General features: G+C 50.3%; 1 protein-coding gene across 3 annotated transcripts in view; it reads left to right on the top strand.

Annotated features, from left to right (window-relative positions):
• The first annotated feature begins 1,404 nt into the window (after positions 1–1,404).
• The window catches only part of rassf2a (Ras association domain family member 2a), a 43,253-nt gene continuing 17,544 nt past the window's right edge, over positions 1,405–27,113 (top strand). The window contains exons 1-4 of one of the 3 annotated variants that reach the window (XM_085970952.1): positions 1,405–1,532; positions 12,577–12,650; positions 20,392–20,467; positions 25,259–25,410. In XM_085970952.1, coding sequence (XP_085827078.1) covers positions 1,515–1,532; positions 12,577–12,650; positions 20,392–20,467; positions 25,259–25,410 — 320 coding nt within the window. In that variant the 5' untranslated portion in view covers positions 1,405–1,514. Of the gene's footprint in view, positions 1,533–4,281; positions 4,391–5,215; positions 5,381–12,576; positions 12,651–20,391; positions 20,468–25,258; positions 25,411–27,113 lie in introns of those variants that run through there. The other 2 variants (XM_085970953.1, XM_085970950.1) reach the window with 2 other exon arrangements.

Genomic DNA, 27,113 nt, shown 5'->3' with positions numbered 1-27,113 from the left:
CAACTCCTGCTCCTATTTCTTATGTTCTTATACAGCCAGCATGATGGGAAAATCACATGTCTTAACCATCCAAACTGGTTAAGTAGGAAAGCCTGTCCATTTGCTCATGGTTTTGCCAGTTCACATGCTCTTAAGCTAAGAAAGCATTCGGCAAGTACAATCTATCAGGGGACACTGCTCTGTCCACTTAACCTTCTGAGGGAAATCTGCACAAATACTTCCTGTTCCAGAGGAACTCCAGAATATCAATCCAGCTCCTCTATTCTGGGCACCTCGGTCTAACACCCACCCAGCAATCTCCAAGCCCATCCCCATTTTGCACAGTGGGATTTTTTAAAAATATTCGTTCACAGGATGAGGTCGTCACTGGCAAGGCCGGAATTTATTGCCCATCAATTCTTGAACCGCTGCAGTAGCGGGTTGGTATAACCGAGTGGCTCGCTGGGCCATTTCAGAGGGCAGTTAAGAGTCAACCACATTGCTGTGGGTCTGGAGACACATATAGGCCAGACCGGGTAAGGACAGCAGATTTCCTTCTCTAAAGGACATCAGTGAACCAGATGGGTTTTTATGACAATCCAGTAGTTTCATGGTCACCATTACTGATACTAGCTTTTTAATTCCAGATTTATTTCATTAATTGAATTTAAATTCCCCAGGTGCCGTGGGGGGATTTGAACTCGCGTCATCATCCGTCCAGACCTCTGGATTACTGGTCCAGTAACATAACAACTATGCTACCGTACCCTTTAAAGTGCTTCTTTCTGCTGGAAGCGAAGCCAAGTCCTCCATCAGTCACTGATGGGGCAGTGCGATTAGGTTTGGATTGCTCGAAGTCAAGAGCCATCACAGGCCTGATGGGCTGAATGGCCTCCTTTCTCTGCCTTAGAAGTCTATGCTTCGCTGATGGATATCAACAGTGAGTCTCTGGGTACATCTTGCTCATTATCTCAGCTACATCCTGTCGCCTGCTTGATTGAGCTGGAAGTCAGAACAAAAGTAATTGCCAAACTTTCTATCATAGCGTTAAAAGTTTTGACGTGAAGTAATAGTCAAAGTGGTTGAAGGCAGCACAGGCACTCAAAAACACGGTTTCAATTTCAGAAACCACTTTCTGGGTGAGTTACACCTGGTTCAGGAAAATGTGACTTGATCCCACTGCCACCAGTCCATTCTCGGTATGTGTGTGATGTTGCTGATTTTAGTGAGGCCCCTTTAACAGGCTGTTTTCCGTGTCAGTTTTGGTTTGTATAAGATGTTGTTGATTTAATTGTAAAGGCCAGCGCTGTTTGGTGCTGATGTGCAGTCCGCCTCGCTGTTAGAGATACAAGCTTTCCATTGTTGTCTATCTGCTCAAGTTGGAGTACATTTCAGTGTCACATGCCTTCTCTCTCCCGAACCGCTAACGCAGACACTCAGCTGCTTCTGTGCAAGCCTTATTTGCTCCTCCGAGCTGTCCAGAACGCTCCCAGACCTACCAATAAGGATATGCTCAGGTTCTGGCACAAAGAGCAATGAACTGGACATTGAAGGTAAGACTTGCACTTGTACCGCGCCTTGTCACATCTCACAAATCTTCAACAAAAGCAAAATACTGCGGCTGCTGGAAATCTGAAATAAAAACAGAAAATGCTGGTCAGGCAGCATCTGTGGAGAGAGAGAAACAGAGTTAACGTTTCAGATCGCAGACCCTTCGTCAGAACTGGAAGAAGTTAACAGTTGAATCTCTTAACTTCTTCCAGATCTGACACGTTAACTCTTGTTTCTCTCTGCTATTATTATTTCCAGCATTTTCTGTTTTTATCACAAATATTCGCAACCTTCTGACTCAGAGCCGAGAGTGCAACCCACTGAACCACAGCTGACAGCTGCAAGTTCAGAGGGATCAACCGCAGAGTGTGCCTGTGAGCTATCGGGAAGTTCTGCTAAACCAATCTGGAATGATTCTGGCTCTTGTGCCAGTCTGAGACTGCTGCAGATGGGCAGACAGATGGGCAGGATCCCCCCAGCCCTCCCTCCAGGGAGTGCGATGACCATGTTGCTTTGTGTTGAACATTACACTCTTTCATGTCTCGGTTTGAGCGGTATTTTAAGTGAGGCAGCGACAGGTTTGACTGTTACCCTGTCACATCCTCTCTGACATTACAGGAACAAGAGTCTTGTGTCGCTCTTGAAAGTGCACTTCTCCATATTCGTCGCACGTTGCACAAAGTGCAACTGGTCGATTTAGACACGTGACAGACTGCATCTGCTTGTGAGCCGTTTGCAAGGCAAGATCCTGAGGAACTGCTGAAAGCGATGCTGAGAGATAGCACCTCCCCCGAAAAGCAAATCGTGTTGCAAAAACTTGCAAACCTATTATGAGTAGAAATTTTTGTGTCTGGACTTCTTTGATTGCTGTGTGTAGATGCCTATCTATTTATACACATGTATATATGCGTGTGTGAGACGTGTGTGTATAAATTGTAAGTATATATATAAATATGTGTATATATATTTATGTGTATATATATATGTGAGAGACGTGTGTATATAGAAGACTTGCATTTATATAGCGCCTTTCACGACCACTAGACTTCTCAAAGCACTTTACAGCCAATGAAGTACTTTTTGAAGTGTAGTCACTGTTGTAAGGTGGGAAATGCGGCAGCCAATTTTCACACAGCAAGCTCCCACAAACAGCAATGTGATAATGACCAGATAATCTGTTTTTTAGTGATGTTGGTTGAGGGATAAATATTGGCCAGGACACCAGGGATAACCCCCCTGTTCTTCTTTGAAATAGTGGCCATGGGGTCTTTTACATCCACCTGAGAGGGAAGACGGGGCCTCAGTTTAACGTCTCATCCGAAAGATGACACCTCGGATGGTGCAGCACTCCCTCAGCACTGCACTGGAGTGTCAGCCTAGATTTATGTGCTCAAGTCCCTGGAGTGAGACTGGAACCCACAACCTTCTGACTCAGAGGCGAGTGTGCTGCCCACTGAGCCACGAGCTGACACTATATGTGTGTATATATAGATATATAAATAAATGTGTGTATGTATGTGTGCATATATTTGTGTGTATATATATATGTATGTATGTGTGTGTGTCTTTATGCATGTGTATATGTATGTATGTATGTGTGTATATGTATGTGGGTGTATATGTATGTATGTGTGTATATGTATGTGGGTGTATATGTATGTGTGTGTATATGTGTATATGTGTGTGTGTATATGTGTGTGTGTATATGTATGTGGGTGTATATGTATGTGTGTGTATGTGTGTGTATATGTGTGTGTGTGTGTATATGTGTATGTGTGTGTGTATATGTATGTGGGTGTGTATGTGTGTGTGTATATATGTGTGTGGGTGTATATGTATGTGTGTGTATATGTGTATATGTGTGTGTGTGTATGTGGGTGTATATGTATGTGTGTGTATATATGTGTGTGTGTGTATATGTGTGTGTGTATATATGTGTGTGTGTGTGTATATGTGTGTGTGTATATATGTGTGTGTGTGTGTATATGCATCGGCGCTGATGAGTTCGGCGAGTCGGCGGGGATGCAGCAGAAGCAGCGATGGAGGCCACGACGACCCGCTGTAGCACGGCGGCCAGCAGCTCCTCGGCGGGAGGCTCGGAGGTCAAACCGGTAGGAGGGGAGGCGGCCAGCGGACCGAGGGCGGGAAAAGCAGGCCCTGGAAGGTCGGACACCGCGGGAGGCTCGGAGGTCAGACCGAGTGGAAGGAGAGCCAGGGAGAAGCAGGCCCCGGGATGTCGGTACCACGGCGGCTGAAGATTGTCGGGCAGGAGTGCGGGAAAGGCGGAGCGAGGCGAGAGCGGACCCTATTGTGATGGCGCCGATGAAGATGGCTGCCGTCCTTGCGGGCTCCGTGCGTACCAGCAGCTAAGTGTCCTTTGCTGCTTTGTGCGCTCGGCTCGTTAAGAAAAAAGCATTTCACTGACTGGATTTCACTTGTTGTATTTGGTTATGTGACAAATAAAATAAAATTGAAAATTGAAATTGTGTGTGTGTGTGTATATGTATGTGTGTGTATGTATATGTATGTGTGTGTATATGAGAGGGAGACGTGTGTTTAAATACGACCTGACGCCGCCTGTCATTGTTTGCACTGGGGCCCCGCCCTAGTTCACGCTGATTGGTCGAGTCGCCTCATTGCTACTTTTCTAATTAGCGTTGCCAATCCTTCTCCCGCCGCTGATTGGTCGCTGGCCCCATCAATCATCCGACAGGCGCTCAGGTCCGTTTGTCTGTTTAAAAAGGATCGGGATCGATGGCCAGCGCTTCTGTGCAGAGCTTGTCCAGCCGGGCGAGCGATCGCGGCACCAACTCCCACCGCCGGCTCGCTGCATCGATGGAATAAAGAGGCTTTTAGCAAGGTAATAAAAGGGGGCGGAGAAAAATCCTCCTTTCTGACATTTAACATTAGACAATAGACGAGTTCCTCTTCCCCCCAGTGCTGGTTAATTTACAGGGCATTTTACTGATTTGAACAGATGCAGTAAAGACACTGGTTCCTTGTGTCTTGAGATCTCCTCTGGCTCGCTTTTGCTAATTGCTGTGTTGAGGTCAGTCATCTTCTGAATTAAAGGGACTTTTTAAATTGCCGATGAAATGATTTCTTTGGGGGGGGGGGGGAACATAAGTTTTGGCAACAATGAAATGGGCTGATCAAGATAGGTCAGCAGACGAGGGCTGCTTCCTGCAATTGGGTGGCCCCTGGGCGAGGAAACAATCGGCCTCAGATCAGAGCAGCCTTGTGTGAGGACAGGATCAGATTAGGAAGCTTGTCTCCCAGTAGTGGGACTAGCCTGTCTCGCCTCATCCATGGAGAATTAACATTTGGGTGAGGTTACTAGAGGTCGGCTAGTGCCTGTGGAACTGCAACCCCCCTACAATCCCCCTCAAAGTTTAAAGGAGTGGGGGGGTGGACGAGAGACAGATCCTGGAATGGGAATCTCATCACTGGCACAATCTGTGCAAAACGCTCTGTTTACACCAGCGCTGTCATTCAGTGGCACTGGTCCCAGTAAAAGCCACATGTGCAACCTTTTAAAAATAGAGCTAGCACTGCGCCAGTTCCATGAGATTTGGTTTCATTCTGCTGTGAAATGTAATACTCTTTTATTTTTGTTCTCTTAAAAGCAGCAGCTGCTTCTCGCGTCTTGTCTCTGCATTGTTGTAGCAAAACGCCTCTGACAGGACGCGCTCGGTCCTTCCACGGTGCTGGAGTCCCTGTCTGAGGTCATTCTGGTGCTGGGGACTCTTTGAGATACTGGCGCTCTCAGGGGAGCGGTAATTGTTGGATGAAGCAGCAGTTTGATCGAGCACAGATGTGGCCTCCAGTGATTGCACCTCTCGCCTGGCTGGTAATGATTCTGGTGGGGAAAATCCAGGGTCCACACAGTCCTTTCACCTCTGAAGGACACCGATGCTCAGCATATTGTAGACCTGTTTCTATACTGTTAGTTGGCCCTGTTTCTATACGGCTTGTTGGCCTGGTCCCTATGCTGTTTGGACCTGTTTCTATACTGTTTGGAAATGTTTCTATATGGTTTGGACCTGTTTCTATACGGTTTGGACCTGTTTCTATACGGTTTGGATGCCTGGTTCCTATACTGTTAGTTGACCCTGTTTCTATATGGTTTGTTGGCCTGGTTTCCATGCTGTTTGGCCCTGCTTCTATACTATTTGTTAGCCCTCGTTCTATACTCGGTTAGCCCTGTTTGTTACTTCCCCAAACCCAATTAACCTCAGCGCTATCCTTCCTGCACCGTTTGGGGATCCTCGCTGCACCCAGCCACCCACACACTTCCTGGCTGGGCCTCTGTGCAGAGTCTTCAGCCAGCATTCTCCATCCGCAGCTGCAGGCTGCCTTACTCTGTAACTGGCCCCGAGACAGCGGTTGGGTTATCTACCATGTGAGTGCCGGACGGTGTAGGTTAGGATTTCAGCTCTTCTGGTAACTCTGAGCGGCCGATGGACCTGATCCATAGATGCCAAGGAGTGAGCGACCGGTGGAAATGGAATTGAAGGTTTTAGATGATGTTGATTCAGATGATCCTCACTATAGGAAGGGTGTTGAGACAATAGAGAGAGTACAGCGCAGATTCACCAGATGCTGCCTGGTCTGAGGAAATACAAATATGAAGAAAGACTTCAAAAATGTCATTAAACAGGTGGGATTGTGGGGCGATTTGGTGTTCAAAATGATGAAGGAATGGTAGAGTAGATAGAAACAGACTCTTCATAGAATCATAGACATTTACAGCACAGAAGGAGGCCATTCGGCCCATCGTGTCTGTGTCAGCTGAAAACGAGCTCTCCAGCCTAATCCCACTTTCCAGCTCTCGGTCCGTAGCCCTGTAGGTTACGGCACCTCAAGTGCATATCCAAGTACTTTTTAAACACGATGAGGATTCCTGCCTCTCCCACCCTTTCAGGCAGTGAGTTCCAGACCCCCACCACCCTCTGGGTGAAAACATTTCTCCTCAACTCCCCTCTAAACCTCCGACCAATTACTTTAAATCTATGCCCCCTGGTATTGACCTCTCTGCTAAGGGAAATTGGTCCTTCCTATCCACTCTATCTAGACCCCTCAATTAAATCTCCCGCAGCCTCTTCTGTTCCAAAGAAAACAACTCCAGCCTATCCAATCTTTCCTCATAGCTAAAATTCTCCAGTCCTGGTAACATCCCTGTAAATCTCCTCTGTACCCTCTCCAGTGCAATCACATCTTTCCTGTAATGCGGTGACCAGAACTGCACGCAGTATTCTAGCTGTGGCCTAACTAGTGTTTTATACAGTTCAAGCATAACCTCCCTGCCCTTCTATTCTATGCCTCGGCTAATAAAGGAAAGAATCCCGTGTGCCTTCTTAGTTGTTAACAGTGAGTGAGGGGTCTAGAACGAGGGGACATGGATACAAAAAGAGACTTGAGACAGAGAGCGGGAGAAACGGTTTTACACTGAGGGCCGTGAGACTGTGGAATGCACGACCAGAGTTAGCGATTGACACAGACTGTGTCAACCTTTAAGAATAGATCAGCTAGGTGGTGGAAGGAAAGGGGAATAAAGGGATATGGGAACATAGGATTAGTGTTACTGTCCGTGTGGAGGATAAACCCCAGTACGAAACAAACGGCCTGTTTCCTATGTTGTCATTTCAGTGCGATTCTAGAAGACACAAATGGTGAGAGCAAAGTCTGAGCAGTTTATAATCGACACTGGAACTCCAGGGTCAGTTTACAGCCTTGAAATCACTATGGGGCATGTATTCAATCTCGGTAATCCATTTTACAAGACAAGAGCCAGCACAGGCACGACGGGCCAAATGGCCTCCTTCTGTGCTGTAGGATTCTAAGTGATGTGATGGAGCTTTGACACACCAACATCTGGCTCATGGGTTTATGCCCACCATACCCCATGAGACACCCTGTCACTGCAACACTGCTGGGCCTTGGTGAGACCACACCTGGAGTACGGTGTACAATTTTGGTCTCCTTACCTAAGGAAGGATATACTGGCCATAGAGGGAGTGCAACGAAGGTTCACGAGATTGATTCCTGGGATGGCGGGACTGTCGTATGAGAAGAGATTGAGTAAACTAGGCCTGTATTCTCTTGAATTCAGAAGAATGAGAGGGGATCTCATTGAAGCATACAAAATTATTACAGGGCTTGATAGGATGGATGCTGGGAGAATGTTTCCCTTGGCTGGGGAGTCTAGAACCAGGGGCCACAGCCTCAGGATAAAGGGTAGGCCATTCAGGACAGAGATGAGAAGAAATTTCTTCACTCAGAGGGTGGTGAATCTTTGGAATTCTCTACCCCAGAGGGCAGTGGAGGCTCAGTCATTGAGTATATTCAAAACAGAAGTCGAGAGCTTTCTGACTAGTAAGGGCATCAAGAGATATGGCGATAGGGCTGATTAATGGAGTTGAGACAGAAGATCAGCCATGATCTCATTGAATGGTGGAACAGGCTCGAAGGGCCGAATGGCCTACTCCTGCTCCTATTTCTTATGTGCCCTTGTACATGGTTGGTTCATGGCACCACTGATTTGGGGTGGGGGTGGGGGGAGAAGGAGGGTGTTCTACAGGATGAGCCTCAAACGGCCTTTCCTAATCCCTAAAATTAGTGTTGCAAGGGAGGTTACCCTCCCTCTCTATCACCTTTTAATACAGAGCCTACAAGACGAAATATAACACATTTTTATAAAACCGGTTCCCAGTGTCATTGACATATAATGACACACACTAAAAGAGTAATCATATCATCACTGCACACTTACTGAATGCAAATTCACAAGCAATCAATAGGAACAAACCGGGTACACCATAAATAACAGGCAGCGTGTATTGTATAATGATGCTGTATCTTCAAGCCAGAATTTCAATGTGATTTCAATGTCAGGAAAGAGGTGACAAATGACTTTAGGGATTCCAGCCGTCAGTTTGCCCTCCTCCATCCCCCCTGGGACCCCTCGCTACTTCACTCAAACATCGCCGGCTGAGCAATGTGCCATCAGTTATTCGGTTGCACCGAGCTGGTTGAGCAAGAGAAGGAACAGAACCAATCTGTTGAAACAGCTTGGCTCGCTGGGACTCTGAATCAGCAGCATTGCTGAAAAGGGCACATTCGGCAAGTCTCGTCTCTCGGAGGGAGTTCTCTGCTGGTTTCTGCAACAGAAGCAGCTGGAGTGAGTGATTGCGACAGAGGTCGGACAGAAGCAGTGATTTAAAGTTTTAAAATACAGGAAGATGTTCAGTAAATGAGGATGTGAAAGTCTGGTGTGTTTGTCCATCTGGAACCAGCTGTACCTCTCGGCTCCAGCATCCCTTCTCTGACTAGCCTCATTTTACCTGGTTTGAACTAACTTCCATGTTTGGTGTTTGTGGGCTGCACGGCTCCCCTTGCCAGGCTGACTGCAGGCTCCATTGTCCGATGTGATTGCTTTCTCGCCCTTGTCGTGATGTGGTGGAGCTTTGGCACGCCAGTAATGTGGCACATGGGTTTATGCCCGTCCTCCGTAGACTGGGGCTCATTCAAAACTCGGCTGCCCGTGTCCTAACCTGCACCAAGTCCCTGTTCGCCCATCTCCCCTGTGCTCGCATTGGCTCCAGGTTAAGCAACGCCATGATTTTAAAATTCCTCCATGGCCTCGCCCCTCCCTATCTCCCCAGCTAGTGTCAGCTGTGGCTCAGTGGGTAGCACACTCACCTCTGAGTCAGAAGGTTGTGGGTTCAGAGACTCCAGAGACCTGAGCAGAAAAATCTAGGCTGACACTCCCAGTGCAGTGCTGAGGGAGTGCTGCACTGTCGGAGGTGCCGTCTTTCGGATGAGACGTTAAACTCGAGGCCCCGTCTGCTCTCTCAGGTGGATGAAAAAGATCCCGCGGCAATATTTCGAAGAAGAGCAGGGGAGTTCTTCCCGGTGTCCTGAGGCCAATATTTATCATTCAATCAACATAACAAAAAAAAGCAGATGATCTGGTCATTGCTGTTTGTGGGAGCTTGCTGTGCGCAAATTGGCTGCCGCATTTCCCACATTTCAACAGTGAGTCCATTGACTGTAAAGTGCTTTGAGACGTCCGATAGTTGTGAAAGGTGCTATATAAATGCAAGTCTTTTTCTTTTATCTCTAATCTCCTCCAGCCCTACAACCGCCCCCCCCTCCTGCCGAGATATCTGTGCTCCTCAACTCTGGCCTCTTGAGCATCCCTGATTTTAATCACTCCACCAGCCTTCAGCTGCCAAGTCCCTAAGCTCTGGAATTCCCTCCCCAAACCTCGCTGTCTCTTGACCTCTCTTTCCTCCTTTTAAGACGCTCCTTAAAACCTAGGATTACATCGGATATACGGCCCAGAAACAGGCCATGCGGCCCAACCAGTCCAACCTACCTCTTTCATCTCCTTATTTGGCTCGGTGTCAAATTCTGTTTGATAATCGCTCCTGTGAAGCGCCGCGGGGCGTTTTACTACATTAAAGGCGCTGTATAAATCCAAGTTGTGGTTGTTGTCCACTGCACAGCGGATCTTGAAGTGGAGCGGGTGAAGACATGTAATGTGGTGGGTTGGTGATGCACTGCACTAGATCCGCACCCCACCCTACTTTCGCAATTTCCACAGAAACCCTCTTCGTGAAGCAGGGTAGACAGCAGGGAGTTGAGACACCAAGCCATGCAGATTCACAGTGAGTCGCGGGTCTTGTAAAACATTCCTCGTTTGAGGACTATCCACTTACAGCAGGATGTCCAACGATGTATTTCCAGATGGGGGAGGGGCGACTTCAATCATGATTTAATTCACCAGACTGATACCTGGGGTGGCAGGAATGACGTATGAGGAGAGATTGGGTCGATTGGGCTTACACTCACTGGAGTTTAGAAGAATGAGAGGGGATCTCATTGAAACTTATAAAATTCTAACAGGGCTAGACAGACTAGATGCAGGAAGGATGTTCCCGAAGGTCGGGGAGTCCAGAACAAGGGGTCACAGTCTAAGGATAAGGGGTAAGCCATTTAGGACAGAGATGAGGAGGAATTTCTTCACCCAGAGAGTGGTGAACCTGTGGAATTCTCTACCACAGAAGGCAGTTGAGGCCAATTCATTAAATATATTCAAGAAGGAGTTAGATATATTTCTTAAGGCTAAAGGGATCAAGGGATATGGGGAGAAAGCAGGGACAGGGTACTGAGTTTGGATGATCAGCCATGATCTCATTAAATGGCAGAACAGGCTCGAAGGGCCAAATGGCCTACTCCTGCTCCTATTTCTTATGTGCCCTTGTACATGGTTGGTTCAGGGCACCGCTGATTTGGGGTGGGGGTGGGGGGAGAAGGAGGGTGTTCTACAGGATGAGCCTCAAACGGCCTTTCCTAATCCCTAAATTTAGTGTTGCAAGGGAGGTTACCCTCCCTCTCTATCACCTTTTAATACAGAGCCTACATTACGAAATATAACACATTTTTATAAAACCGGTTCCCAGTGTCATTGACGCATAATGACACACACTGAATGGCCTACTCCTTCCCCTATCTTCTATGCTTCTATGTTAATGAGCAGTAACCACCTTCTTCTTCTCCCTCCGGCAGCAACTTAGGTCCTTTTTTCTTTGTTGAAAGAGCGACGACCGTGGTTCAGTGGGTAGAGCTTCCTGCTTCTAAGTCAGAAGGTTGTGGGTTCAAGCCTCGCGCCGGGGACTTGAGCACCAAAATCTAGACTGGCGTCCCAAGTGTAGTACCGAGGGAGTGCTGCACTGTCGGAGGTGCCACCTTGACTGACATGTTAAACCGAGGCCCCGTCTGCCCTCTCGGGTGCACGTAAAAGATCCCACGGTCACTATTTGGAAGAAGAGCAGGGGGAGTTCTCCCCAGTGTCCCGATTTAGTTATTGCTCGTCAAATCTAATTATCTGTGTTTTTTTTACTCATTCTTGTTTGTGGGATCTTGCTGTGCCCAACTTGCCTACCATGTTGTCTACAAATCAACACTGATAAAAATTCATTGACTGTGACATTGTGGGGTTGTAAAAGGTGTAATGTCAATGCAAGTTAATCTCAGAAACCCCTCATGGAAGGTATTAATTGGAAGCGCAGAGACGGATTGTCTTGTAAACAAATGACCAATAAACAGCAATGAGACGAATGACCAGGTTTTTGGTGCTGGTGATCGCGCGGGTCACTGGGAAAATCACTTGCTCGTCCTTAACCATCCCCATGATCCATGGGAACAGGCAGATATGGTCCTGGTTTAAGGTCCCATCTGAAGAATAGTATCCCTCACTGCTAGATTAGCTGATCAAATCCTGGAGCGGGGCTGGAGCCCAGAACCCCCTCACTCTGGGGGAACAATGTTACCCCCATCGGGCCACGGTGGCAAGGGTTAAAAGTGAGGGTTGGCAGCCATCGTGTTTGCGATTGTCACTGTGACAGACAGAGGTGCTACTGCTCTCTGGCAGTCTGCAGGAGATTGAGTGACACTCATAACTTGTTATTTCCCTCACACAGACTTCTCCAACCGATGGCACGATTCATGTCCCCCCTCTGTCCCCCCCCTCTTTCTCTCTTCGCGCCCTCCCCCTCTTCTCGCCCTCCCCCTCTTCTCGCCCTCCCCCTCTTCACGCCCTCCCCTTCTTCTCGCCCTCTCCCCCTCCCCCTCTTCTCTTCTCTTTCCCCCCCCACCCCATATCTCTGGTCCTTTCCCAGTGAAGTGTGTCCGAGATCAGGAACTCTGTCTCTGGATGATTACTAATCTTTACGAGCACCCTGGTGTTGGATGCCAAGATGATTTCTTGCAGCATTTAGTATCACACTCTCTCTATTTTTAATGACAGTCGACCCTTTGCTGTTTATGGCGAAGGTTAATCGTGCAGGGCACAACCAAGACAAAAGACAAAAGATTGAGGGATTGAGATCTGGGTGGAGCAGGACTCCACACAGGGTCAGCAACTCTCCTCGCGGACTGCATTCGAAGCAAGGAATCGAGAGCGAGCACTCGCTGTGATTGGCAGAGACCAGGCGATACCGTCACCACTGAGCGCCATCTTTTCTGTCTTTTTCTCACCAGAGCCAGCCAACGATGACCGTTCCGCCCATGATGGAGGATCCCGTTCGGATTGGGGAGGACAAGTACATTCCCAAGTGAGTGAGAGTCTCCTGGACAGGAGGGTGGCTTCCAGCTTGCTGAGCTGAACCGGGTCGGGATGGCCCAGTGTGAGCATGTGAAGAGGAGGGATGTTGCATTCATTCATTGTCCAGAGAGAGAGCGAGAGAGAGGCCGATGGAACCCACCCACTCCTCAATGATCTGGTTGGACACCCAGTGTTGGCCATCAGCAGATCCCTAGATGCTCAGAGGATGTTTCCCCTGGCTGGGGAGTCTAGAACTAGGGGTCCTAGTCTCAGAATAAGGGGTCGGCTATTTAGGACTGAGATGAGGAGAGATTTCTTCACTCAGAGGGTGGTGAATCTTTGGAATTCTCTACCCCAGAGGGCTGTGGAGGCTCAGTCGTTGAGTATATTGAAGACAGAGATCTAAACTTTGGGCATTAAGGGATATGGAAATAGTGCAGGAAGGTGGAGTTGAGGTAGAAGATCAGCCATGATCTTATTGAAGGGCGGAGCACGTTCGAGGGGCCGAATGGCCGACTCCTGCTCCTAGTTCTTATGTTCTTAAAGAAACAACAACAACAACTTGTATTTATATAGCGCCTTTAACATAGTAAAACGTCCCAAGGCGCTGCACAGGAGTATTTTAAGACAAAAAATTTGACACCGATCCACATAAGGATAAATTAGAGCAGGTGACCAAAAGCTTGGTCAAAGAGGTAGGTTTTAAGGAGCGTCTTAGAGGAGGAAAGAGAGGTAGCGAGGCGGAGAGGTTTAGGCAGGGAATTCCAGAGCTTAGGGCCCAGGCAACAGAAGGCACGGCCGCCAATGGTTGAGCGATTATAATCAGGGATGCTCAGGAGGGCAGAATTAGAGGAGCGCAGATATCTCGGGGAGGCGGGGGTGGGGGGTTGTGGGGCTGAAGGAGATTACAGAGATAGGGAGGGGGTGAGGCCATGGAGGGATTTGAAAACCAAGGATGAGAATTTTGAAATTGAGGCGCTGCTTAACCGGGAGCCAGTGTAGGTCAGCGAGCACAGGGGGTGATGGGCGAACGGGACTTGGTGCGAGTTAGGACACGGGCAGCTGAGTTTTACGTAGGGTGGAATGTGGGAGGCCGGCCAGGGGTGCGTTGGAATAGTCAAGTCTAGAGGTAACAAAGGCATGGATGAGGGTTTCAGCAGCGGATGAGCTGAGGCAAGGGTGGAGACGGGCGATGTTACGGAGGTGGGAATAGGTGGTCTTTGTTATGCTGCGGATATGTGGTCGGAAGCTCATTTCGGGGTCAAATATGACACCAAGGTTGTGAACAGTGTGGTTCAGCCTCAGACAGAACATTTTTGGTGGTGATGGGGGTTGGGTTGACGTTTAGGGCAGATTAAACGCTGGAATTGATCCTCTTGATAGATCAGTCAGTAAAGGCAGTGAGTTGCTGAGAGGCACAGACCAGAAGATCCCAGGTGGGATGCCTGATCAGTGCTGTGATACCTGATCTCACCTGAGGTGGCAGTAGCGACTCTGTGTCCTTGACCAAGGTCCCAGATCCTGAGCCCTGCTGAGTGTAAATATTCGAGAACGAGGAGCTGCAATAGGGGATTTTAAAACAGTGTAGGGGTTTGATGGAGTGAATCAGGAAAGACTATTTCCTCTAGTTGGGGGAAAGCCAGTGACGAGGGAGCCACCAATTTACAATTGTTAGTACAAGGGTGAGGAGAGAGTTTAGGAGAGCCTTCTGTACACAGAGTTATTGGAGCTTGGGAATGCTTTACCACAGAGTGTCTGAGGCAAAGATCATCGCATCTTTTAAGGGAAAACAGGCTAAATATTTGAAGCAGAAGAACATAACATGTGTAGGCCATTCGGCCCCTCGAGCCTGCTCCGCCATTCAATAAGATCATGGCTGATCTGATCTTGGCCTCGACTCCACTTCCCTGCCCGCTCCCCATAACCCTCGACTCCCCTGTAGTTCAAACATCTGTCAATCTCCGCCTTGAATATATTCAATGGTTCAGTCTCCACAGCTCTCTGTGGTAGAAAATTCCAAAGATTCACGACCCTCAGAGGAAATTCCTCCTCATCTCCGTCTTAAAAGGGCGACCCTTTATTCTGAAACTGTGCCCCTGAGTTTTAGATTCCCCCACGAGGCGAAATATCCTCCCTGCATCTACCCTGTCGAGCCCCCTCAGAATCTTATATGTTTCAATAAGATCCCCTCTCATTCTTCTAAACTCCAATGAGTATAAGCCCAACCTTTCCTCATAAGACAACCACTTTATCCCAGGAATCAACCTCGTGAACCTTCTCTGAACTGCCTCCAATGCCTCCTTAAATAAGGAGACCAAAACTGTACGCAGTACTCCAGATGTGGTCTCACCAACGCCCAGTACAGTTGTAGCAAAACTTCCCTACTTTTATACTCCATCCCCTTTGCAATAAAGGCCAACATTCCATTTGCCTTCCTAATTACTTGCTGTACCTGCATGCTAACCTTTTGTGTTTCATGTATGGGGACCCCCAGATCCCTCTGTACCGCAGCATTTTGTAGTCTCTCTCCATTTAAATTAAATTTGCTTTTCTATTCTTCCCACCAAAGTGGATAACCTCACATTTTCCCCACATTATACTCCATCTGCCAAATTTTTGCCCACTCGCTCAACTTATCTATGCCCCTTTGCAGACTCTGTGTCCTCCTCACAACTTGTTTTCCCACCTATCTTTGTATCATCAGCAAATCTGGCTACAGTACACTCGGTCCCTTCATCCAAGTCATTAATGTAAATACAACGAGATATGGGGAGAGCGGGGCAGTAGGATTACCTGCAGATTGCCCGAGCAAAGAGCTGGCACGGACTTGAGGGCAGGGGCTGCCAACCCTCTCGGATTGCCCTGGTGTCTCCAGGAAAAAGAAAGAAAGACTTGCATTTCTATAGCGCCTTTCACGACCACCGGATGTCTCAAAGAGCTTTACAGCCAATGAAGTACTTTTTGAAGCGTAGTCACTGTTGTAATGTAGGAAATGGGGCAGCCAATTTGCGCACAGCAAGCTCCCACAAACAGCAATGTGATAATGAGCAGATAATCTGTTTTTGATTGAGGGATAAATATTGGCCCCAGGACACCGGGGAGAACTCCCCCTGTTCTTCTTTGAAATAGTGGCCGCGGGATCTTTTACGTCCACCCGAGAGAGCAGACGGGGCCTCGGTTTAACGTCTCATCCGAAAGACGGCACCTCCGACAGTGCGGCGCTTCCTCAATACAGCACTAGAGTGTCAGCCTAGCTTTATGTGCTGAAATCCCTGGAGTGGGACTTGAACCCACAACCTTCTGACTCCGAGGCGAGAGAGAGAGTGCTGCCCACTGAGCCACAGCTGACACGGGGATTAAAGATTAATCTGCACTGAACTGCTGTCGGCAATCGGGGAGAAAAATCAAAGAGGCATTTTAAATATTGTGGGCGTTTTTCCATTTTTCTTTATTAGTTATAAAAATATTGGGGAAGAATTTTTTTTAAGGCTGTTTAACCGGGTGGGGCGTTTGGAGGTGGGATGTCGTGTAATGAATCCACCAGGAACACGTCCACCTGGCATTGGCGACACTCTGCGAGAGGGGCTGAATGGCTGCCTTCTGACCCGTAAGTGTCTGTTACATGGACGTTGAGCTGGGACCGGGCTGGGCCAGGATGTGATGCCCCCTGTAGTCTAATAGCCCGCTGACCATTCCTCTCTGGGCTTGCGGGCGACGCGTGTGAAATGTAACGGTGGACGACTGGAACCAGAATCCAGCGGGGAATAAACGCTTTCACGTGAGGAGAAAACGAAGGCGGGGGTAGGGGCACCATTGCACAAGGGGGCTTTGTTTAAGTTACGTGTGGTGAAGCCACTCTGCTTTTGGGACGACAGTCCAAAAATAAACAGAGCTACTTCTGTGCAACTGCTCAGCACTTCCTTAAACTGAAGGGATTCGGTTCCCCTTTCCAGTCGCTGAGCTCAGGGCTCCTGGCCGCTAAACCGAGGCCCTTTGCTTTTGACCTGGTAACGTTATTGGACAAGGCGTCGGAAAGTGCCGACTGCATACTGATCCTGCAGCATCACAGGCTCCCCCTTGTCTGGTCCCCAGCTCTATGGCAACGGCCGATGTCAAAGATCCTCCCATTTCTTTTGTTTATGAAATGTTAAACCCAACAGCAATTCAATATTCATGCCTCGTAATCCTGGCCTCTTGCACATCCCCCGATTTTAATCGCTCCACCATTGGTGGCCGTGACTCCAGCTGCCGAGGCCCTAAGCTCTGGAGTTCCCTCCCTAAACCCCTCCCCCCAACTCTCTCTCCTCCTTTTAAGATGCTCCTTAAAACCTAACTCTTTGCCCAAGCTTTTCAGTCGCCTATCCCAATATCTCCCTCTGTGACTCTGGCCCCATATTTTTGTCTGATAACGCCCGTCGGGTGCCTTGGGACGTTTTACCACATTGAAGATGCTATATAAATGCAACTTCTTGTTGTTGTCTGGGACTGTGACATATCACGCGTTCGTTTTGGAAACCAATTTTACCCAGTGGCCAGGGAGGGTTTCACGGTTTATAAAAGAAATTGATAGATTTTTGTTAACTGTCTACAAGGCAGTCAGGAGTGTGATGGAATACTCTCCACTTGCCTGGATGAGTGCAGCTCCAACAACACAAGAAGCTCGACACCATCCAGGACAAAGCAGCCCGCTTGATTGGCACCCCATCCACCACCTTAAACATTCACTCCCTCCACCACTGGTGCACCGTGGCTGCAGTGTGGACCATCTACAAGATGCACTGCAGCAACTCACCAAGGCTTCTTAGGCAGCACCTCCCAAACCCGCAACCTCTTCCACCTAGAAGGACAGGGCAGTAGGCGCATGGGAACACCACCACCTCCAAGTTCCCCTCCAAGTCACACACCATCCTGACTTAGAAATATATCGGCCGATCCTTTATCGTCGCTGGGTTAAATTCCTGGAACTCCCTCCCTAACAGCACTGTGGGAGCACCTTCACCACACGGACTGCAGTGGTTCAAGAAGGCGGCTCACCACCACCTTCTCAAGGGCAACTAGGGATGGGCAATAAATGCCGGCCTTGCCAGCGATGCCCGCATCCCATAAACAAATTTTAAAAGCTAAGGGCTATAGGGCAAAGGCGGGCATATGGAGTTAAGTCGCAGATCAGCCATGGTCACATTGAATGGCGGAGCAGGCGATAGGGGCTGAATGGCCTCCTCCTGTTTCCTATAATGCTGACTGACTGTCTTGAATCCAGCCCAGACTGACCAGATGTTCGCGTCCTTTCTCTGTTCACCGGCATGAATGGGCACAGAGGAGGCGTGGTATTGGCGGACCTGCTCAGATGGCCACGGCCAGTGGCATTGAAACATTTACAGTGGCTAAGAAGCGTGGCTGAGGCTGAGCGGAATGAGCTTAACTCCGCGTCTGACCCCTGTCCCCCCCCCCCACCTCCCGACCGGGACTTGATGCTGGCAGAATAAGGAATGGTGAGACGGAGGGAAACGTCTCCAGTTTCTCTGGATTGCCGTCCCACAACTTGTAAATAAAGAATAGTTTCTCTGGGAGCACTTGTGGGGCTCGGAGATTGGGGCAAAACAAAGAAGTGATTGGATGCAGGTTATCCACGGCTATTTTTAATATTCTTCTTGTCTCAGACACACCCAGTCGGACACACCCAGTGAGGGGTTCCCAATCTCAGCCACACCACGCTGGCGAGGACGTATAGGCCATCCTTGGTTGCCTTAACAACTGACTGGCTTGTGAGATCAGCAGTGCGGGACCAGTCTCGTGTTGGCCAGACTGGGACTGCAGGCTCCCTTCCCCGATTGGTCAATTTTTAAGAGATCCCAGCAGTCTATTATTTCCTGTTGCCAGCGCACAAATTTATTGAATTAAATTCCGCAACTGCTCACGGTGGGATTTGAACGGCCAACGCTTGGGCGGCTGGTGCATTACAATAACTATTACACTCCCATACCCATTATCACCAGTCTATGTCCTATAGTTGGCGCGTGCAGGAGTGGTGGAGCGGCTGATGTGTGCTTGCTCGCTGGCCTTCGCAGCTTGGGAACTATATTGAAAAGGAAAAGAACTTTAACGATACAGCGCCTTTAACAACCTCCGGACGTCCCAAAGTGCTTTACAGCAAATGAAGTATTTTTGAAGTTTGGTAATGTAGGAAATGCGGCAGCCAATTTGCGGACAGCAAGGTCCCACGAATAGCAACGTGATAATGGCCAGATAATCTGTTTTAGTGATGTTGGTTGAAGGATGACTATTGGCCAGTACACTGGGGATAACTCCCCTGTTCTTCTTCGAATAGTGTCATGGGATATTTTACTTCCAACTGAGAGGGCAGACGGGGCCTCGTTGTAACGTCTCGTCCAAAAGATGGTACCTCTGACAGTGCAGGGCTCCCTCAGTACTGCCCCTCCACTGTCCAGCGCTCCCTCAGTACTGCCCCTCCACTGTCCAACGCTCCCTCAGTACTGCCCCTCCACTGTCCAGCGCTCCCTCAGTACTGCCCCTCCACTGTCCAGCGCTCCCTCAGTACTGCACAGGAGTGTCTATCTAGATTTTAGGGCAGATGGGACATCAGTTTAAATTCTCATTCGAAAGATGGCCCCTCCGACAGTGCAGCGCTCCCTCAGTACTGCCCCTCCAACAGTGCAGCGCTCCCTCAGTACTGCCCCTCTGACAATGCGGTGCTCCCTCAGTACTGCCCCTCTGACAGTGCGGTGCTCCCTCAGTACTGCCCCTCCGACGGTGCGGCGCTCCCTCAGTACTGCCCCTCTGACAGTGCGGCGCTCCCTCAGTACTGCCCCTCTGACAGTGCGGTGCTCCCTCAGCACTGCCCCTCTGACAGTGCGGTGCTCCCTCAGTACTGCCCCTCCGACGGTGCGGCGCTCCCTCAGTACTGCCCCTCCGACGGTGCGGCGCTCCCTCAGTACTGCCCCTCCGACGGTGCGGCGCTCCCTCAGTACTGCCCCTCCGACGGTGCGGCGCTCCCTCAGTACTGCCCCTGCGACGGTGCGGCGCTCCCTCAGTACTGCCCCTGCGACAGTGCGGCGCTCCCTCAGTACTGCCCCTCAGAGAGTGCAGTGCTCCCTCAGTACTGCCCCTCCGTCAGTGCGGCGCTCCCTCAGTACTGCCCCTCCGACAGTGCGGTGCTGCATCAGTACTGCCCCTCGGAGAGTGCGGCGCTCCCTCAGTACTGCCCCTCGGAGAGTGCGGCGCTCCCTCAGTACTGCCCCTCCGACGGTGCGGCACTCCCTCAGTACTGCCCCTCCGACGGTGCGGCGCTCCCTCAGTACTGCCCCTCCGACGGTGCGGTGCTCCCTCAGTACTGCCCCTCCGACGGTGCGGCGCTCCCTCAGTACTACCCCTCCGACGGTGCGGTGCTCCCTCAGTACTGCCCCTCCCGACGGTGTGGCATTCCATCAGTACTGCCCCTCCGACAGTGCGGCGCTCCCTCAGTACTGCCCCTCGGAGAGTGCGGCGCTCCCTCAGTACTGCCCCTCCGACAGTGCGGCGCTCCCTCAGTACTGCACTGGGAGTGTCAGTCTAGATTTTGTGCTCAACTCTCATGGAGTGGGGACTCAACCCCACGACGTTCTGACACAGAGGCGAGTGTGCTACCCACTGAGCCATGGCTGACCCATGCGTGCCTATCTGTGGTGGCAACGAGAGCGGAGGGAAAATAAGGAGGCCAGAAAAAGAAAATGTTGTTTCCTCCCAATTTCTAGGAAGGAGCTCCTGGGACACTTGAAGACGTACAACTATTACCATGAAGGACAGACCGCTCAGCTCCGGCACAGGGAGGTAAGCTCTCGACTTTGATGACCAATTTGTAGCTTGGAACACCAATCCACAGGGTCAAACCAGGCTGGCTAGCCTGCCTGCACCCTGCAAAGTACGGCAATTACAATTGCAAGTGCAAGCTGTGATATTGCTGGGCCATAAGCTCTGGAATTCCCTCCTAAACCTCTCCAAAACCTGGCTGCCCATATCCCAACTCGCCCCAAGTCCCGTTCACCCATCACCCCTGTGCTTGCTGACCTCCATTGGCTACTGGTCCAGCAACGCCTCGATTTTTAAAATTCTCATCCTTGTTTTCAAATCCATCCATGGCCTCGCCCCCTCCCTATCTCTGTAATATCCTCCAGTTCTACAACCCCCCCCCCCCCGAGATCTCTGGGCTCCTCCAATTCTGGCCTCTTGCGCATCCCCGATTTTAATCGCTTCACCATTGGCGGCCGTGCCTTCTGTTGCCTGGGCCCTAAGCTCTGGAATTCCCTCCCTAAACCTCTCCGCCTCTCCACCTCGCTCTCCACCTTTAAGACCTTCCTCAACACCTGCCTCTGACCAAGTTTTTGGTCAACTGCCCTAATATCTCTATATGCGGCTTGGTGTCAAGTTGTGTTTGACAATGCTCCTGTGAAGCGCCTTGGGACAGTTTATTAAGTATGGGGCGCTGTATAAATGCAGTTTGTTATTGTTGTTGTTGTTGAAGGAACCATGGCACACATGTGACACTGATTCAACAACGGCGCCTTTCACTACCTCAGACGTCCCAAAGCACTTCACAGCCAATGAAGTACTTTTTGAAGTGTTGTCACTGTTGTAATGTAGGAAACGCAGCAGCCACTTTGCGCACAGCAAGTCCCCGCAACCAGCATGGTTGCTTCATGCCTCGAGTTTTTCAGCGCAGCCTCTGTGGGTGTCTGCTCCAGAAGGAAGGGCAGGAGGGAGGGTGGTTTTGGCGTTTGCAGGGGGGCTGCTTGTAAGCCCTGGGTGTGGATTTATACCCAGTACGGGACGGAGAAATCCTGGGAGAGTTCAAGCTCAACGAATTGAATTAAGATTTTTTTTTAATGTGGGCTTGTGTGTTACCCAAGTAAAAATTAACACGTGGCGGGGAGGAGAAAGACGGTGAAAGTTCCATATAAAAGTCTTTGTGCGGAGTCCCTTGCAATACACACTGAGCCCACGGGAGGGCAGCACTGCATCGTACGTGCAGCATTGTGTTGTATCACTCAGAATCTACAGCACAGAAACCACATGAACCTCCTCCCATCCTATGTCATCTCACCCTATCACCACATCCTTCTATTCCCTTCTCCCTTGTGTGTTTATCCAGCTTCCCCTTAAATGCATCTGTGCTATTCGCCTCAGCCACTCCCTGTGGCAGCGAGTTCCACATTCTCACCACACTCTGGGTAAAGAAGCTTCTCCTGAATTCCCTATTGGGTTTATTAGTGACTGTCCTATGTTGATGGCCCCTAGTTCTGGCCTCCCCCACAAGTGGAAGCATCTTCTCTACGTCTACCCTATCAAACCTCTATCAGGTCACCCCGCCGCCTTCTCTTTTCAAGAGAAAAGAGCTCCAGCCTGTTCAATGTTTCCTGATAGTTATAACCTCTGAGTTTTGGTATCCTCCTTTAAAAAAATTTTTTGCACCTTCTCCAGGTGCCTCTCTATCCTTTTTTCTTATATGGAGACCAGAACTGCGCACAGGGCTCTAAGTGTGGTCTCACCAAGGTTCGATACAAGTTTAACACAACTTCACTACTTTTCAATTCTATCTGTCTAGAAATGAACCCCCAGTGCTTGGTTTGCTATTTTTTAATAGCCTTGTTAACCTGTGTCGCCACTTCTAGTGATTTGTGTATCTGTACCCCCCCCCCACCCCCCTCCCCGATCCCTTTGCTCCTCTACCCCATTTAGACTCCTATTTTCCAAGGAGTATGACCGAGTCCAATTTGACTGGATTAAATTCAGTATCACTGTTTCATTGATGGGCTGCGGGCTGTGCAAACACCGCAAAGCAACAAGTGGGGATTAAATGCAACTTGGGAGTGCTGTGTATTGGGATAAGTGGAGGTTTGGATTCATATATTTGCCATGGAGGGAGTGCAGCGATGGTTCACCAGACTGATTCCTGGGATGGCAGGACTGTCGTATGAGGAGAGATTGGGTCGACTAGGCCTGTATTCACTAGAGTTTAGAAGAATGAGAGGGGATCTCATTGAAACGTATAAAATTTTGACAGGGCTAGACAGACTGGATGCAGGGAGGATGTTTTCCTTGGCTGGGGGGTCGAGAACAATGGGTCTCAGGATACGGGGTAGGACGTTTAGGACTGAGATGAGGAGAAATTTCTTCACTCAGAGGGTGGTGAACCTGTGGAATTCTCTACCACAGAAGGCTGTGGAGGCCAAGTCACTGAATATATTTAAGATAAGAAGGAGATAGATAGATTTCTAGACACAAAAGGCATCAAGGGGTATGGGGAGAGCGCGGGAATATGGTATTGAGATAGAGGATCAGCCATGATCATATTGAATGGCGGAGCAGGCTCGAAGGGCCGAATGGCCGACTCCTGCTCCTATTTTTCTATGTTTCAAACACCAGCTGCCTCCACCCCCGTTCTCCCCCTCCTTCCCCTGTGTTTGGCAAGTTCCAGAACCACACAAGGATTTGGCACGGGGCTCTGGACAGGGAGGTGGGCTTGGCGGCAAGAAGGTTACAGAAGCTCATTAAATGCGAGAAACCACAGGCGGATGTAAAGTGCAAGTCACGAGAACGACAGCACTCAGGATATGACCAGTTAAGCGGAAAACGCAAATTAGATTCGCAAAATACTCTCTCCCTTAAGAGAAAAGTCCCTTTCACGACCGAGCATTTCTCATTCGAGAGCAGCTAACAGTGTTGCCTGGGCCCTAAGCTCTGGAATTCCCTCCCTAAACCTCTCCCGGCCTCTCTCTCCTCCTTTAAGATGCTCCTTAAAACCGACCTCTTTGACCTGCCCTAATTTCTCCTTCTGTGGCTCGGTGTCAAATTCTGTTTGATAATCGCTCCTGTGAAGTGTCTTGGGACGTTTTACTACATTAAAGGCGTTATATAAACACAAGTTGTTGTTGGATCATTAGTCAGGAAGCTATGTGGTTACTGCATGCGACTGAGCGGAAATGCTTCACTTCCCTGTTCACCGTGTTGTTGACACATATTTTATTCCAAATTTGCTCGTTTCTATTTGAAGCGTTTGAAAGCAGCACAAACAGATGAAAGTGCCGTGAATTGTCTCCAATTTGGCAGGTGAATGCCCCTCCCCCACCCTGCTCTGGGCATCCTCCTCCCCCCCCTCCTCCCCCCCAATCGCGAGCCGTCTCCGTGACAACACCGAACTGGACCAGCGCAAAGAGGAGGTGTTGCCCATCACCCCACCCCCCCCCCCCCCCACCACCTGTGGCCGCGACTGTACCTCAAGCTCGGGGAGGCCGGACCCGGAATTGGCGGCAGGCCTTCCTCGCTGCACGGGTGGAAGGTCACGGCCACGCCTGAACCGTGCAGAGTTTTCCAGAACATTCCAACCGAATCCAAGACTCTGCCGCTCGAAGCGGGGTTTGTCATCAAGCAATCTCGTCCTGAAGTCATGAAAGGCACGAAATAATTGGAAGTCTTTTCTTTCTTTCCTTTTCTCTCTCACGCGCTCTCTCTCTCTCTGCCTCTCTCTCTCTCTGTCTCTGTGTCTGTCTGTGTCTCTCTCTGTCTCTCTCTCTCTCTGTCTCTCTCTCTCTCTCTCTCTGTGTAAAGCATTCTTTTTGTCCATCATTGACCATTTCAGAGGTGTGGGGGGAAAAATTTGGTTGCCTAGCATCTCCCATTGGCACCTCCAGGGGGCGCTAACAGGACGCTAGGAAGTTAGCGCCCGAGCGCAGTGATTTTAGCGCCGCTCGCGAAATTGACCAGACATTTTGCGGTGGCGCTGAACACTACCGCCATGATCTCCTGCGCCCGCAGGTCGTGACGTCAGTCGAGGGTGCAATGCCCCGGTAGCGCCCCGGACCGGACATTGAGTCGTGTCCCCTGCCTTAGCGCCTGCCACTAGCAACGACAGGTAGAGGGGAATGTTTTCAAGTCTGGAAGGGGCTGGGGGAGTGCTATTTAAAGGCGGGAGCTTCCTGCCTTTTTTTGTCGGCAAAATTTTTAGTGCACACAGGTTGAGAGGAAGAGAGACGTCTGGAGAGATTTAACGCTGTCCTAAGGAGGTTTGGCCCTCAGCACCACTTTTGAGGTTCCTAAGTGCCGAGCTCTTTCCCTGGGCCTATCCATTAGTGCTTCCAACACAATTGCTTCAGAGGTCTCTCCAGGCCGAGATTCCAGGCTGCAATGAGCAGGTTGTGGCTGGCCAGCAAGATGGCCCCTCCCCCTTAAGAACTGGCCGGCGCCAGTCTGTCTGGCTTCCATGGTAACGGACATCGCCTGAGCTTCAGTAGCGCTCTGAGGTAGTGCCTCGCTCCCTGACGTTAGTGCCTTAAGAGAGGTGTGTAGCGCCTGATTTAGCGCTCAAATCACCTCCAGGGGCGATAGAGGCGAATTTTGCAGTTGGAGGCGATAATCAGCGCCGGGCGCTAAAATTTGCGCCCAGCCGATATTAGCGCCCCAAAATGGCCGATACCGAATTCCTCCCCCATGATATTTAAGGAGCCGCACTCCCCACCTATACGAGCAGGCTGCAGCAGTCCTGATCCTCCCAGCTCTGGTGCCTCTGCTGGTCCCTGGTGAGGGTGCGCTGTGCTGCTCTGAATCTGTCTCTGTTTCGAGCTGCAGGAAGAAGACGAGCTGATCATCGAGGGGCTTCTCAACATCTCCTGGGGACTGCGCCGGCCAATCCGATTGCAGATGCAGGATGATCACGAGCGTATCCGACCCCCACCCTCATCGACCTCCTGGCACTCGGGCTGCAGCATCGAAGCACAGAGGTAGGCCTTGCCCCAACCCCCAAACCCCAACCCTTGACCCTGACCCCTGATACCCAATCCAACCCCAACCCCAAACCCCGCCTTAACCCGAACCCCCGACCCCCAAACTCCAACCCTGACCCCCAACCCAACCCCCAAACTTCGACCCCGACCTTAACCCCAACCCTGACCCCTGACCCGACCCCAAACCTCGCCTTAACCCCTGACCCCAAACCCCGATCCCTGACCCCTAAACCCCGCCTTAACCCCAACCCCTAAACGCCGACCCCGACCGCAGCACCAACCCTGACCCCTGACCCTAACCCCCAACCCAACCCCCAAACTCCGACCCCCAGCCCCAACCCCAACGCTGCCGTCACGCTGCTTTCCTAACCCTAACCCTAACTCTACAACCCTGGACCCTACCCACATCCCTAATTCCGATTACCCCAGACTCTGACCTGTACTGGGACCTAACCCGAAACCCTGACCCTGAAATACCTTCAACCATGATCCTTATCCTGATCCTAAACCAGATCTCTCTTTTTCAAGAATCCGACAATGCCGCGAACCCTAACTCTCAATGCTAAAGCCAACCCACGGAGCAAGCAGCCCTAATATAGGAAGTCACAGTTTGATCAACCCCGCTATCGGAACCCCAGCCGGGGATAAGAAAAACTGCCCCAAAAAAAAGGATAATGGCAAGTCAAGCTGGACAAAAAGCAGTAGAAAGCGTGAGCCAAACAAAAGTGGTGGGCAGCGGTGAAACAGAAAAATTCCAGACATGAAGATACAAGAGAGGACAACCACCATCCTGCCCGCATCCCCTAACCCTAATTCTAGCCTTAGTCCTAACCCATGCCTAACTCAGCCTACACTTGACCCTGTCTGTGGGTGAGGCGAGGGGTGTCTCGTTTCCCATGGTATCGTGTTGAATTATCTTCTTCTGCCCCCCCAAGGCATTGACCCTTGTCAGGATACAGTCCCGTGGGTCGCAGTGTCCATACCATACCATACCTCACCCAGGTAGCCACGGTGAGCCTGGCTAATGAGTGCAGCATTGCCATGGAGAGCACCACAGCCGATGCGGTCCTCACCTGATACCCAAGCGGGTGCAGCGCTCCCAGGCTGATTTGAGCCTCCATATCCCGTGGGCACTTGAGGCCCATTGCAGCTTCTGCCTTCCACTGGATGGGCTGGAGCCCACGGCTCGGCTTGGCTCCGCCCCCCCAGTGGGTGAGGTCTCTCCGAGCCATGGGAGGGGCAGTGCCGAAGCATCCTGTCAACCTTTGCCAATCAGACAGAACTTGTTTAATAATAACTTTCCACATGGGCAATGCCTCTGTCAGCAATGGGAATGAGAACCCCAGGTATCCCGGTAACATTTGCCCCTTTCCGCCCCCCCCCTCCTCCCCAACCTGTGTTGGTGAATCTGGGTCTAGTTTGATGTCTAGTTTCCCATCTCCGTTCCCAGAGAGTGGGGGGGGGGGGAGATTTTTCGTCCTTTTACACAGCAACATTCTGATAATACAGGTAGACTATCCTTTATCCGCACTTCTGAAAACCGAAAGTTTTTTCGTGGAGCGTAAGTCGTGCGCATGACATGACCCGAGTGGCGCCAAACATGACGCTGCCTCTTTTCTGACCTGATTTGCGGGCCAGCTTAGCGTAGGAGTCAGCCGATATCCGGCTTTCCCACAACTGGCGGCGGCAGTCGAGCCCCA

The sequence above is a fragment of the Somniosus microcephalus genome, chromosome 30 (assembly GCF_052327205.1).
Source record: "Somniosus microcephalus isolate GS21.2 chromosome 30, FLI_Smic_1.0, whole genome shotgun sequence".
In the NCBI taxonomy this organism is placed as follows: domain Eukaryota; kingdom Metazoa; phylum Chordata; class Chondrichthyes; order Squaliformes; family Somniosidae; genus Somniosus; species Somniosus microcephalus.
This window is presented reverse-complemented; position numbering and strand designations above follow the sequence as displayed.